This window comes from Elephas maximus, chromosome 4 (genome assembly GCF_024166365.1).
Source record: "Elephas maximus indicus isolate mEleMax1 chromosome 4, mEleMax1 primary haplotype, whole genome shotgun sequence".
Lineage (NCBI taxonomy): Eukaryota > Metazoa > Chordata > Mammalia > Proboscidea > Elephantidae > Elephas > Elephas maximus.
This window is the reverse complement of record NC_064822.1, coordinates 181,389,308-181,403,640: the sequence shown is the minus strand read 5'-3', so window position 1 is coordinate 181,403,640 and position 14,333 is coordinate 181,389,308. Positions and strand designations below refer to the sequence as shown.

The following is a 14,333-nucleotide window of genomic DNA, read 5'->3' as shown; positions in this document are numbered from 1 at the left end:
TTTGGGCAGGAGGGGAGCTGTGGGACAGACACACAGAGGCGTTCTTGGAAGCATCCAGAGCTCTCCTCCGCTATTTGATGGTCATTTCCTGGGAAGCAGAGCAGGCAGGATTGTGACCAGGTGTGTGGCATACGCCCAGGGTGGGGGTGAGATGCACATTATGTGTGGGCCATTGTGCAGCGGGTGTGATAGGTGAGCCCTGTGTGTGAGTACATGGTGTGTTGGGTGTGAGTAGTATGCCGTGACACGGTATGTTGTGTGACGCTGCCCGTATGGTGTGTACCTGTGTGTTGGTGTGACGTATACGCTGCATGGCTGCTGCCGGGGCTGTGTAAGATGTGGGTGTCGTGCAGGGTGGGCCTGTGGCTCGCACAGGGTGTTCGTGTGGTCGTATGTGGCTGTGTGCCTGCTGTCCCGGCCAGGTGGGCGCGCTGTGGCCGCGGGAGCGGCGCGCTGCCCCCAGCGCTGCCCCCAGGTGTCTCGCGGCGTGCGGAGGGTGTGAGCGTGCGTGGCCCGCCCCGCCCCGCTCCGCCTGGAGCCCGCCAGGTGTGGGCGGGCCGCCCGGACCCCGCTGCGCCGGGCAGGGAGCGCGGGCGGCGGGAAACAGGAAGCGGGGGAGGCGCGCGGCCGGACAGCCGGAGGCGGGCGTGCGGGCGGACGTGCGGACGGCTGCCGGCGGACGCTGGCCCGGGCCGGGGCGACGATGTGGGGCGGCCCGGGCAGCCCCGGCGGCCTTGGGAACGGGGGCGGAGCCGGGGGAGCCGCCCCCCTGCGCCGGCGGAGCCACCGCCCGAGCGCGGACCCGGGAGCCAGAGGTGGAGGTGGCGGCGTGCGGGGTGAGTCCCGGGGCGCGGGGCAGCGCAGCCGTCGGCCCACGGGGCGTGGAGAGGGGCTCCGGCGGCGACTGGATTCCAGGGCGACGTCCCGAGGAGGGACTGGCAGGCGCGCCCGGCCCCGGAGAGCCCCTGCTGACTCCCGCGCGCCTCTCCCCGCAGACCCCAAGGACGAGGCCATGCCGGGCCGGGCCGAGGCTGGGGAAGCCGAGGAGGAGGCCGGGGCCGGCTCGGGGTCCGAGGCGGAGGAGGATGCGCTGTGGGAGCGTATCGAGGGCGTCCGGCACAAGCTGACGCGCGCCCTGAACCCTGCCAAGCTCACGCCGTATTTGCGCCAGTGCCGGGTCATCGACGAGCAGGACGAGGAGGAGGTCCTGAGCACCTACCGCTTCCCGTGCCGTGTCAACCGCACCGGTGAGCCGACGGGGAGCCACCGGGTCAAGCTGGAGCGGGCAGTGCCTGAGGCCTGCCCGTAGCCCACCATGACTCCTCGGAGCGCGGAGCACTGAGCCCTGGAGCGCGAGGCCAGGGGTCAGGTTCCCAGGGCCTCCGTGTCCACATCTGTAGAGTGGGCCGGTTGGGTGTGCCCAACCACTTCGCCTTCTCCTGAACCACCATTAGGGGCGCAGCCGGTCCACCGTGCCCACACCGGCGTCAGGGTTTTGTCTGTCTTGGGGTTTTCACCCACTTCCGGAGCTCATGTTAGAGGAGGGGGTTGGATGTGGTTGCCTGTGCTGGCTAGGCCTGGGGCCTTTTGGTCACAGCTGGAGGATTGTCACCTTTTCTGTGCCCTTTGATCCCTTTGGTTTTGTCTGTCTCCTCTCCTGTGTCTGACACACTCTTTGGATAGTTATTTCTCCTCAAGTGTCCAAGACCCAGTGCGGCCTTAGGAGAGTTCCCTTTACCACAGGGTGTGTCTTTGAACCAGAGCTGGAAAAGGGATGAGGGTCTTGTGGATTTCAGGCAGTGGTCACCAGGAGAAATACTTCTTTGTTTTGGGGATGAAGGGGGCTTCTCTGTGCCATAGGAAGGGTCTCAGGCTGCATTTGCTGGCCCTGCATCTGTGAGTATGTGGAGAGGTTAGGGGGTGCCCTGGGGGGCCCAGCTCTCCTGGCCGTGGCAGACAGGCTCCCCTCCCTGATGTGTTCGAACAGGCCCGTGTGTGTCAGTGGCTTAAAAATCTGGGGAACGCAGGCCCTGGGGCATGGGGGGAAGAAGTGGCCAGGTGCTGGGGGAGGCTCTCACCTTGTGACCCCCTCACTGCCGATGCTCCCCAGGGCGCCTGATGGACATCCTGCGCTGCCGTGGCAAGAGGGGCTATGAGGCCTTTCTGGAAGCCCTGGAGTTCTACTACCCTGAGCACTTCACGCTGCTCACAGGCCAGGAAGCCGCCCAGCGCTGCTCCATGATCCTCGGTGAGTGGGGCTGCCGTGGCTCAGACACAGTCCAGAGGCTCCTTACCCTGCCCTCATGTGGGTGGGGGTGGGGGGGGGCACTCTCGTTATCCCTGTCGAACAGATTAGGGAAACTGAGGTGCAGAGAGAGCTGAAGCACCTTGTCCAAGGCCCCACAGCAAGCTGAGTGTGGGGTGGGGTCATTGCTCTTTTACTCTAAAATTGTTTTCAGACATGTATGTATTGGGCATACATGGGTTTACAGTTTCTTATGTAAAATATTCAAAGATTGCAGGAGACTTTAGAGTAAAAAGAGAAAATACACAAATATGTGGAAATAAATAACACACTTCTAAACAACCAGTGGAGCCCTCGTGGTGTAGTGGTTAAGAGCTTGGCTGCTAAGCCAAAAGTCGGCAGTTCGAATCTACCAGCTGCTCCTTAAAAACCCTATGGGGCAGCTCTGCTCTGTCCTGTGGAATCACTGGGACTCAGAATCAGCTCTATGGCAATAGGTTTAATTTGAAACAACCAGTGGGTAAGAGAAGGAATCAAGAGAGAAATAGAAAAATGCTTAGAGTAAAAGGAGGCCCTCACTCCTTCCCTCAGCTCGCTCTGCTGGTAACAAGTTGGGAGAGTCTCCTTTTTGTCTGCGTTTGTACATGTGTGTGTACACGAGCACCTGGGATCATTGTACACGTGTTGCCCCGTGTTCTGCTTTTTTTCAGACCAACTGCTTTTAGTGATTTTTCCCCACCTGTTACACTTGTTGTAAATGACTCCATAGTGCTCATTAGTGAAGTTTGGCCATTATTCATTTAATCAGTCCCCTATTGTTGGACATCTAGGTTGTTTCCAGTTTGCAGCATTATAAACAGTGATACTGGGAATATCCCACGGGCCTTTGTGCAAATGCGAGTGTGTCTCAGGAGGACAGGTTCAGAGAAGCACAGTTTCTCAGAGTATGTGTATTTTAAACATTAAACCAACATACCTCCCACCGGCAGTGTATGAGTTCTGGCATCGCTCTATTCTCATGAATCCTGGGGATCACTTGTAAACGTTTTTGCCAGTTTGATATATAAAAAAGTATATAATTGTTTTAAATTTGTACTCAAGACATACAGTTCACAGCTTACTAGCTCGTGAATCTTGGGCAAATGGCTTGACCTTTCAGTTTCTATATTTAAAGTGAGAATAATAACAGTACTTACCTTATAGTGCCATCACGAAGATTAAATAAGTTAACATATGAATCTAGTGTGAAAAATGAAGTCAACAAATGTTAGTGGCTACTGTTACTATGGCTGGTGAGTTTGAGCATATTTCCCTATGTTTGTTAGTCATTTATATTATGGGACTTGCCCATTGATAGCTTTTGCCTTTTTTCTATTAGATTGTTTGCCTTTGTCTTATTGATTTGTAGGAGCTCTTTTTGTATTATGGCTCAGAATCCTTTATTATATATGTTATAAATATTTTTTTCTATGCTATTACCTGTCTTTTAGTTATTATGCTTTCTGTCATTCAGAGGTTAAATTTTTTTTTTTGCATGGGTTTGCCCAACTTTTCTCTTTAGCACCTGGATCTTTTGCCTTGTTTAGGAAGATCTTCCCTACTTTCAAAATTATAAAAATAGATTCCAGAATTTTCTTCTAGTATTTTTGTGGTTTGTGTTTTTCTGCGCAGTCTGCTATCCCCTTGCATTTTGTGTTCTTGACCTGAGTTTTCTCTCCCCTGTCCTCGGCAGATGAGGAGGGGCCTGAAGGCTTGACCCAGTTCCTAATGACGGAGGTGCGGCGGCTGCGGGAGGCTCGCAAGAATCAGCTGCAGCGGGAGCAGCAGCTGCAGGCCCGGGGCCGGGTGCTAGAGGAGGAGCGGGCAGGGCTGGAGCAGCGGCTGCGGGAGCAGCAGCAGGCCCAGGAGCGCTGCCAGCGGCTGCGGGAGGATTGGGAGGCGGGCAGCCTAGAGCTGCTGCGGCTCAAGGATGAGAACTACATGATCGCCATGCGCCTGGCACAGCTTAGCGAGGAGAAGAACTCAGCCGTGCTGCGCAGCCGCGACCTACAGCTGCTGGTAGGCCTTGGGGAGCAGGTGGGGCAGGTGGGGAGGGGGCAGCTCTGTGGAAAATAACGGTTCTGTGGTACCAACTCGTGTTCCAGAGCCACTATGTTCTGGCTACTTGACGGTGACCAAGTCACTCTGGCCTCAGTTTTCTCATCTGTACCATGGGGATGTTGATAACATTTATTGGAGTTTAATGGTACTCAAGATGGGGCCACTTTGCCCTGTAGAAACTTTTGTCCATGTCTGAAAGTATGTTTGGTTGTCTCAACTAGGGGGATGCTACTAGCATCTAGAATTAAAGGCTGGGGATGCTGCTAAACATCCTACTGGGGACAAGACAGTCCTCCACAACGAGGAATTATCTGGCCCCAAATGGCACTAGTGCTGAGGTTAAGAAACTCTGGGTTATGAGGATTCAGTGGGTTTAAGGCCCGCACAGCACTCAGCTCAGTGCTCAAAACGTGTAGCATTGGTAGTTGCTGTTGTTGACGTTATTAGCAAGTGTGCTGTGCAGTTTACACGCATCACGTCATTCAGTCATTACTAAAACAAAGTGCCAGGTTCTCGCTTCAAAATACAGACATGGATGCTCCGAGAGTCAGGGGGACTTGCTCAAGGTCACGCAGCTGGGAAGAGGCACAGCCTGGGTTTGAGCCGGAGCCTCCTGGCACAGTGCTGGCCACTAATGGGGATGGCGTTCTGCCTGCTCACCGTCTGAGTGAAATCCCACGTGTTTGTCTCCGGCAGCAAGTGGGGCCACGCCTCGTACAGGCAGGACACCAGGCCTCACTTGCTTTTACTTCTTGGATTTAGCTTGGGGATAATATTGGTATTTTACTGCTGCAGGGAGTTGCCCCAAGGATTTAATGAACAAATCCATGTCAAGGGCTTATTTGCCAGTGCCCACAGCACACAGCAGACTCTTTCCAGGAATGTTGTGTGAGGTCCCACAGTGGGACTCAGACTGTGGAATTTGAAGCCCCCTCCCACCACGAGCCTTGGGCTGTGGCTGCGGTGTTGCAGAGGGTGGCATGTGTCCATGGCGACAGTTGGCACATGTGAGGCTGTGGGTGTACTAGTGTGTCAGTGCCCGCAGCTGTGCGTGGCTGGGCAGGTTGTTGTCTGGGGGAAACGCATTCTGACTGGGGGCGATAAGCTACACGTGGAAGGGCCCAGATCTCTGGTCCCTCTTGAGGGCATTGGTGGCCAGTTTGGGCTTGTGAGGCGAGCGTGAGGCTGTTTTCTGAGGGTTGGCTTGATGTTTGGTGTGAGGTAGAGGCTGCCTGAGGCCCACAGACTGGCTGCAGATTGAGCGAGGGGTGGCTGGCAGGGCCAGGGGATGCAGGGCACAGGCCTGACTGTGCCGCTGAGGAACAGTGTGGCACAGGCAAGGCTTCCTTCCCTCTCTGTGCCTCAGTTTCCTCAGCCTCAGAGCGGGAGATCGTTAATGAGGATGGTCCTCAGAAACCGTGGGACAGTTCTACTCTGTCCTATAGGGTTGCTGTGAGTTGGAATTGATTCGTCGGCAATTTTTTTTTTTTTTTTAAAGTAACAATTATAAAAGACTTCCTGTGCACCAGGCGCGGTCCTAAGGGCTTGCCATGTGCAAACCTCTTTAATTTTCCAGCGATCCTGTGGCGTTAGGGGAGGCGCTGCTATTTTCCCCGTTTATGATGAGGAAACTGAGGCACAGAGAGCTTGGTTAGAGCACTTTCTCAAGATTGAGCAATTCTCGACTTTGCTTTTGGCAGTGCCCAGTGGTGGGGTAGGGGGTGGGAGGGGAAAGCCGAGGTTCCCCTCTCTACCCAGATGTGAGACAGACATAGGCTGGCATCAGGTTTTCTCAGAGGAGAGGGCTTTGTGGCTTCAGTGAGGACAGTGATGGCCACTGGCTGCGTGGTTGGTAGAGGCTGTGGCTGCCATGACTTGCACCTTTGGGTCAGCTGTGATGGTGAGCTGAGACCTGAGGACTGGCGGGTGTGTGCCTGTGACTTGGGGGAGTGTCCTGGGTGTGCCCAGCCATCTAGAGTCTGCTCTGGCAGTGGGGATGGAGAGCGAGGCAGTTGTAGATGCCTCTGTGTGTCTTCAGGTCAGCTGCAGGTGCGCGTAGTATGACCAGCTAGGGGGAGGGTGGTCTGCCATTAGAATCAGATAATGGCTGCTTTCTCCCAGTTTGGCGGGGTAGAAGGTAAGGGATAAAATTAAATTGATAAATAAGATTTTCTTTGTTTAAAACTTAGCTAACCAATAACGGTTGCACAGCATGGAGAGCTCTGTAGGGTTTTCAGCGCTGTGACCTTTGGGAGCAGGTCTCCAGGCCTGTCTTCTGAGGTGCCTCTGGGTAGGTTCAAACTGCCAGCCTTTCGGGGAGCAGCCAGATGCTTAACCATTTGCTCCACCCAGGGACTCCCTCTAGAAATGACGAATTGGCAAATGTTTTTTATATTTTCACCACAGTAATAAAACCGAAAACTCTGCTACTGTAAATTTGCGTTACCTTCTCGGAGATTTTCCGCCGCAAATTAACAAAGGAGCTGCAGGTGGATATTAACGGAACAGCTGATCAAGCGAGCCTGGCTTGGCAGCTTGGGTCCCCTCCCCCCATGGACAGGTGCGCCTGTGGCTGTGATTTAATACCTTGTTTTATAAGGTGCAAATTTAATGAGCTGTTATTTCTAAGGAACATAAACTTAAGCACGAACGCTGTAATTTTGAGCTAAGTGAGTTTGTACACCAGAATTAAATGCATCCGTATTTCCTGGTGTGCAACGCAGACTGCAGGTGCCCCGTTCCCTGGGCTGACGCCGGGGGAGCTGGCCCAGCTGAGGGGTGGGCTGGAGGCTGTGGTGTGTGGCTGCGGCTTGCTGGGGAGGGCCTGACCGTGCTTGCCCTTGTAACTAGCTGTCTTTCTCTGGCAGTTCACAAAGCATATTTTGTGAGTGGAAAGGAATGCGAAGTCATGAATTTCTTTCTCAGTCTTCTGCGGAGGAGGAATGGACTGTTAATTTGTGGAATTGCCCGCCCCAGCCTCCAGACTGCTGTGTGTGTGTGTGTGTGTGTGTGTGTGTGTGTGGTGTGCCATTCTCGGCTCAGAAGGGTGGGGACAGCAAGTCGCTTTCCAAGAGAAGTCAGGGACACTCGAGGTCACCAGACCTTGGCACGCCTGAACTCGACACCATGAGAGCTCATTGTGACTCTTTCCAACAATGACTTCATTTCATGTCCTGCCACCTGCTGCTGCACTCGTCATTGTCTGGCCACCTCAGACTCCGCGTGAATTTGGAAAGTGATAACCCCGTGGAGTGGATGCACAGGCCAGCAAATGGGCCGTGCACATCTGCCCTCAGCCAGGCAGCCTCCACACAGCTGCCCACCACCGTATTGTGCCAGCCTGTGGCTACACAGGTTGAGCTGGTGACAGTCGGGGTTCTGGGACTTTATTTAAAACTGTGAAGACAGCCATAGTCATACCCTTGGCAGCTGTACAGTTGCACCTTTACCATCTGAAGGCTTCTGCTCATCCACTCCTTTATTTGATTCCTGCAACAACTTTGGGAGACAGGTGAGGGCAGAGGATTGACTGCCCCCCCGCCCCCTTTTTGTGGTAAATACGCACAGCAAAACAGACACTGATTCAACAATTTCTATATGTTGATTTCATTCTTCAGGTTGTGCAAACATTCTCACTGTCCTTTTCCAAGTTATTCCACCACTGTTAAGATAAACTTACTGCCCCTGAACTTCTCATTGAAGCTTTCGAGTTGCTGTTGTCAGTTTGATCTAATTGGGCCCATTTTAGTGATGAGGAAACTGAGGCTTTCCAAGACGAGGTTCTGTTAAGAATTTCTTGAAGGCAGGATCAGACTCCAGTTCGTTTCATAAGCGTGTGTTGAGCTGGGAGGGGACATGTTGGCTTCTGCTATTGCTAAGAAAGTTTCGGTCCTGGGCTGGGTGAGACCCTCAGAACCACCACCCCCTTCCCCCAGGTATGGATGAGGAGGCCGAGGCACAGAGAGTGGCTGTGACTTGCCCAAGGTCACATCAAGTTAGAGGCAGAGCAGGGCCCAGGCCCTGGTTCCTCCTATTATTGGTCCAGCCCTCCTTCCCTTCCGTCACACTGATAACTTGGCTAATTGACTGTGCAAGCAGTCCCCAGTTTATAATGGGGTTCCTTTTAGTGGTTCCAGTGACTCCGTTATAAGTCTGTTTGAATGTAAGTCAAATCTCTCTTTTTTTTTTAGTTTTCATTATTATTGCCTTTTATTATGAGTACCTTTATAGATCCCATCTTTGTCTTTGTAATTGGAAACAGTACACATTAAGTTACAGGTATGTTTTAATACATACATTAAAAAAATACACGAATCATAAAAATTTACTCCGATGATGAAGAAGAGTTGGACAATGTTGACGTTTTGTCATTTGTAGTAATAACTTCATTTGTGGAAGGTTCTGGATCATCTGGGTTTTCCCTGAGACTAGAGGTGGTGTTTCTAGTCAGAAAATTAATGAGAATCATCTGAACGGTCCTTTTCTTTTTTTTCTTCATGTATTTCTTGGTAACATCTCACTGCTTCCTGAATCTACCTGTCAACTTTAGCAAAACGACCAGTGTTCGGATCCATGTTTTCAAGCAACTGAAGCCCCTGATTTAGTTCTAAACTAAAACTTTAGCTAATCCTTTCACTGCAAGATTTTTTGGCAACTTCTCTCCTTTGTCTTTCGTTATGTCTTCTTCAGTATTTCTTTCCTTTCCAAAATCCATTAAGTCCTGGTCTGCCGGTTCCCCTTCTTGGTGATCTGTGAGCTATTCCACATCGCGCTGCTACGTGGCACATAGTACGTATTACTAACGATAAGATGTATAAAAAAAAAAAAACCAGATGGTTGTAAGTGTGGTTTGTCATAATTCGAATACGTTGTAAGTTGGGAACTACCTGTATTCAGTGGAATTGTGCGACAAGTGAGCATGTTGTAACGTAGCATGTCCACCCTGAAGTCCTTGAAGCAGAGAGTCCGGGGGTGGTGGGGGGAGGTGGCCTTTGCCTCACTGTCCCCTTTCCCTCCTGGTATTTGCCCAGCCCATCCCTTCTCCATAGACGAGTTTGGGGAGGACTCCTGCTCTGGCCCATTGGGAATCTTGACTGCCCAGGAGTGAAGGAGCAGGGCTTCTCTCCCCGCTGGCCTTGCTGGTGGCTCCTGAAGTGTTCCCTCCCGGGCTGACCCATGTCTTGGGCTGCAGGTGGATCAGCTCAAGCTCAAGGTGAGCCGGCTGGAGGAGGAGTGTACCCTGCTGCGAAGGGCCAGGGGGCTGCTCCCAGGGGCGGAGGAGAAGGAAAAGGAGAAGGAGCCGGATAGCACGGACCTTGTCTCCGAGCTGCAAGCCGAGAACCAGCGGCTGACGGCGTCACTGCAGGAGCTGCAGGAGGGCCTGCAGCAGGTACCGGGGTGGTGCAGGGGGGGTGTGGGGGGTAGATGTTTGCTGGACCCTTCCTGTTCCTTACTCCGTCCTCCTGACTCTTGGAAAGGTGAGGATCCCAGAACTGGGAGTCTGAGGTCTGACTGGCATCCTGCTGGGTATAGGGCCCTTAGAGCTTGGCTTTCCTGGACATTTGCTTTGGGGTCTAGGGGTGACTTCCTGGGGGTCTCTGAACTCCCAGAAACCATGTGGCTCATTTCCTTGGTGAGCATTTTCCTGGGATGAGGTTCTCCAGCTTTCCTTTGATTTTTAGGGTAGTTTGTGATCCCAAAGGAGCCTCTGGGTGGCACAAACAGTTAAGCGATTTGCTGCTAAACGAAAGGTTGGAGATTGGAACCCACCCAGAGGTACCTTGGAAGACAAGCTTGATGATCTACTTCCAAAAAAATCAGCCATTGAAAACCCTGTGGAGCACAGTTCTACTCTGACAGACATAGGGTCGCTGTGAGTCAGAATCAACTTGATGGCAGCTGATGTGGTTTGATTTTTTGTGACGCTAAAAAGTTGAGACTCTTGAGGTGTGGTTGGCCCCGGGGGTTGCTTAATGGCCTGTGGCAGGTCAGTGGCAGCGTGGGCCTGCCTCCTGCTCATTGCTCATCACCACACAGGAAGTGGAGGGATGGCAGCCAGGGCTCTGGTGTATTTCATGGGGTTACGGGGTACCTGGCTGGGCTTTGGGTCTAGGGGCTGGATCTTGGGCCCAGGGCCCATCTCCTCGGTCAGACTCAGCCCCTGTGAAGACCCGTTATCAGAGGGGCAGGAATAGGCTTTGGAAATAGATGCACTCTGCCGCCCTAAGCCTTGGGTGGGGGCCTGAGCAAGGCAGCTGGTTCTTGTTAAGAATGAAATCCTGGCCGAACTTGCTAGAGCTCACCCTCATCCATTTAACTCAGATGCTCCCTGGAGGCCGGGCAGGGTTGGTGCAGTCACACTCACTCTACAGAAGGTCCCAGAGATCCAGGCCCTTGGCCAGGGTGGCCGAGCTAGTGGGGTATGTCCGAGGGCTGGGGGCTTTGTCTCCTCCTTCCTCCCCACGCTCAAGGCAGCCCTGAACTCTGGCCTCAGGAGATGAGCCGGCCGGGGGCCCCAGGCTCGGAGCGTATCCTCCTGGACATCTTGGAGCACGACTGGCAGGAGGCACAGGACAGCAGGCAGGAGCTGTGCCAGAAGCTACATGACGTGCAGGACGAGCTGCACTGGGCAGAGGCGCTGCGGGACAAGGTAGTTGTCGCCTGCCCCGTCCCGCCCCCATCCTTCTGACCACCTGCTAACAGCCCGGCTCCTGGGGGCAGAAGGCGACAGGCAACCCTGAGCACCTTCTGTGTGCCAGGCAGTGGGCTAAGAACTATCTATTCACTTCTTTACAAATAATCTATCAAGGCGCCAGTGTTCTAGGCGCTGGGGACATCAGTGAACAAAGCAAAGGTCCCTGCTTCTGTGGTGTGAGTTCTAGCAGGGGCTCAGAGTTGGACATACACGTAGTAAGAAGTCAGCCATTTTGTGCAGTAGGGGATGAGGGCACTGTGGAAGACGCAGAGGGACGGGTTGCAGTGGAAATAGCCAGATGGGTAGTGTGACAATATTCTTAAACATCCATTTTATAGATTAGGCAGCTGAGGTCCAGTGAATTAGTGGCTCGACCACACAGCTAGAGAGTTGGGCAATTGAAATTGGGCTCAGGCCTGTCTGACCAGGGAGCTCAGCCTCCCTCAGTGGAATGTGGCCACCTGCTGGTTACTTCCCTCTCGCCCGCACATGCTCAGGGTCCCTGGCCAGTGCCCTGCTCTGACTAGGCCCCGCCCTACCCACAGTACCTGCAGGAGATGGAGGACCTGCGACTGAAACACCGCACACTGCAGAAGGACTGTGACCTGTATAAGCACCGCATGGCCACTGTACTGGCCCAGCTGGAGGAGATTGAGAAGGAGCGGGACCAGGTGAGCCCTAGCCTGCTGTGCACCAGGCCCTGGCTGTCATACAGGGGAGTGCAGGAGAAGCGGACAGGTCAGGAAAAGGTGTTGACGGTGCACTGTTGGCTTAGGACGGAGCAGGTGGGCCAAAGAGTAACAGAGACGTGGGACCTTGAGTACTTAAGATCTGTGGACCTTGCACCTGAAGGCACCTGCCTCACCTGTGCTCCCGTGACAGTTGCAGGAGTTGGTCCCAGTGGCCTTCATTTCTGAGTCCCTTGTTCTGGCATATCAAGGACAAGGCCTGCACAGAGGAGGTACATGCAGATTTCTGCTGATGAAAAACTTCCCAGAGTTCTGGCTCCCAGTCCCTGGACACCGTGGCCTCGTCTTCTTCTGAGGCCATGGAGTGGGGTGACGATCCCAAGCCCAGTTCCTCCAGGCCCCCAGCCGGCCTTGTGTGAGGCGCCCCTTGTAGAGTGGAAGGGCAGGAGGTTTTGTCCTTGGCTCAGGTTCAGGTCCACAAGAGGAGTTGGAACCTTCACATTTGAATGGGCCTCAGAGCCCCACCTCGGGCTTGGTGAAATTGCCAATTTGGGCTTTACCCCCAGACATTTTGATTCCAGGTTGGGGGGTGGGTGGGGCCCAGGAGTCTGCATTTCACCAGGCTGTTCCCAGCCCCAGCTCCCTCCGAGGCAATGTTAGCAAGTCTGGGCCATGAGCCCCACTATCATGGGGACCCTGGTCTTCGTTATGGGAAAAAGTGCTTTGGTTGCAACCACCTGGGCTTGAACCTGGCTGTTCCACTAACGGGATGCTGTGAATAAAGCACACAGTAGGTCTCGCAGAAGTACAGCCAGAATGCTCCTTAGAAGCGAGCGTGGTGAGACTTTGTCTCACGTACTTTGGACGTGTTATCAGGAGGGACCAGTCCCTAGAGAAGGATACCATGCTTGGTAAAGTAGAGGGTCAGCAAAAAAGAGGAAGTGAGTTGACACAGTGGCTGCAGCAGTGGGTCCAAACATAGCAACAATGGTGAGGATGGTGCAGGACTGGGCAGTGTTTTGTTCTGGTGCAGATAGGGCCACTATGTGTTGGAACTGGCTCAATGACACCTAACAACAACAATAGGTCTCACAGGAGAGCTTTAAGTTGTCTTAGTGAAGTGGCAGGAGCCTGGACTCTGCAAGGAGACTAGAGCATGGGTTTGAGTCCCAGCTCCGTGCCTACTGGCTGTGTAACCCTCACGCCTTGATTTCCTTATCTGTGAGGTGACAATACCCAACTCCTCCTAGTGCTGATATTTAGCATAGCACCTGGCACACAGGAAGTGCTCAATAAATGTTAGCTGCTCTTACTGTTGTACTCAAACATACCAACGATCGTGAAGATGGCATAAGATGGGGCAACGTTTCATTCTGTTATACGTAAGGTTGCCATGGGGCAGAGCCAATTCCAGGGCAACTGACAGTAACAATGGCTCTCGTTGTTATCGGCCCATTCTTGGGGTCAGAGGCCAGGACAGCTGAGCCAGTGCGGCTTCCCAGCTGCCGGTCCCCAGCGTTTTCCCCGCCCGCTCCCCTCAGGCCATCCAGAGCCGGGACCGGATCCAGCTGCAGTACTCACAGAGCCTCATCGAGAAGGATCAGTACCGCAAGCAGGTGCGGGGCCTGGAGGCTGAGCGGGACGAACTGCTGACCACGCTCACCAGCCTGGAGGGCACCAAGGCCCTGCTGGAAGCGCAGCTGCAGCGGGCCCAGGGAGGCTCCTGCCTCAAGGTGAGCAGGGTTGGGAACAAGAGGGTCCTATGAAATCACCAGCATCCTGGCAGGAGCCCTTGGCCAGGCATGGGAACAGGCACGAACGACCTGGTGGGGGCCTTTGACTGGGCTTGGGAATACGCTCAGTGGGAGCTCTTGGCTGGGAATATCCAGGTCCTGGATGGAAATGCGTGAACCCTGGCAGGCGCCCTCACCGTGCACCAGGAACACACTGGTCTTGGAGGGAGCTCTCCAGCAGGGTGGGGAATGCACAGGCCCTGATGGGAGCTCTTGGCTGGGGTGGAAACACCTGGGCCCAGGCCAGTGTGGGTATGGTTTGTTGTATCAGGGAGTGGTGGGTGCGTATGGGCCTCTGAGTTCCTGGGGTTGCTCCTAGGCTGTTGAGAATTGTTTGAAGCCTCTCGCCTCTCTCAACACAGACTTGGGAAGCCTGGCTGCACAAGGGCTGAGAGCATCCTGAAATACAAAACATGGGACCTAAAAGCTCCTCGGAGTCCAGCTAGCCCAGACCCCTCATTGCACAGGGCCCAGAGAAGGTTAGGGGCTTGCCCAGGGCCACACAGCCAGCCAGTGCTGGAGCTGGGCACAGACACACTGGCCTTCAGGTGTCTGCTGGGTTGCTCTGCCTTTTCCTGTTTTGTATTTGCTTGAAGAAGGGTTCAACCAGCCAGGTGTTTGGTGCGATGATGCCTGGCAGAATGGGATGAAGGAAGCGTGAATCTATGGTTTCCCACTTTTTGAAACTCTCAGTGGCTCTTAGGTAAAGACAAAGCCCCTGATCATGCCTACAAGGCCCTACAGGGTGAGTCCCTCCTTTTCTCTAGCCTGGTTCTCTGTGCTTCAGCCACACTGCCCTTTTAATCCTGGAG

General features: G+C 53.9%; 1 protein-coding gene across 3 annotated transcripts in view; it reads left to right on the top strand.

Annotated features, from left to right (window-relative positions):
• Window positions 1-648: 648 nt before the first annotated feature.
• The window catches only part of CARD10 (caspase recruitment domain family member 10), a 30,028-nt gene continuing 16,343 nt past the window's right edge, over window positions 649-14,333 (top strand). For 2 of the 3 annotated variants that reach the window (XM_049884375.1, XM_049884374.1), the window contains exons 1-7: window positions 649-1,247; window positions 2,111-2,248; window positions 3,978-4,303; window positions 9,537-9,734; window positions 10,839-10,994; window positions 11,585-11,710; window positions 13,270-13,461. In XM_049884375.1, the coding sequence (XP_049740332.1) occupies window positions 704-1,247; window positions 2,111-2,248; window positions 3,978-4,303; window positions 9,537-9,734; window positions 10,839-10,994; window positions 11,585-11,710; window positions 13,270-13,461 (1,680 nt within the window). In that variant the 5' untranslated portion in view covers window positions 649-703. The remainder of the gene's footprint in view (window positions 1,248-2,110; window positions 2,249-3,977; window positions 4,304-9,536; window positions 9,735-10,838; window positions 10,995-11,584; window positions 11,711-13,269; window positions 13,462-14,333) is intronic. The other variant, XM_049884376.1, reaches the window with a different exon arrangement.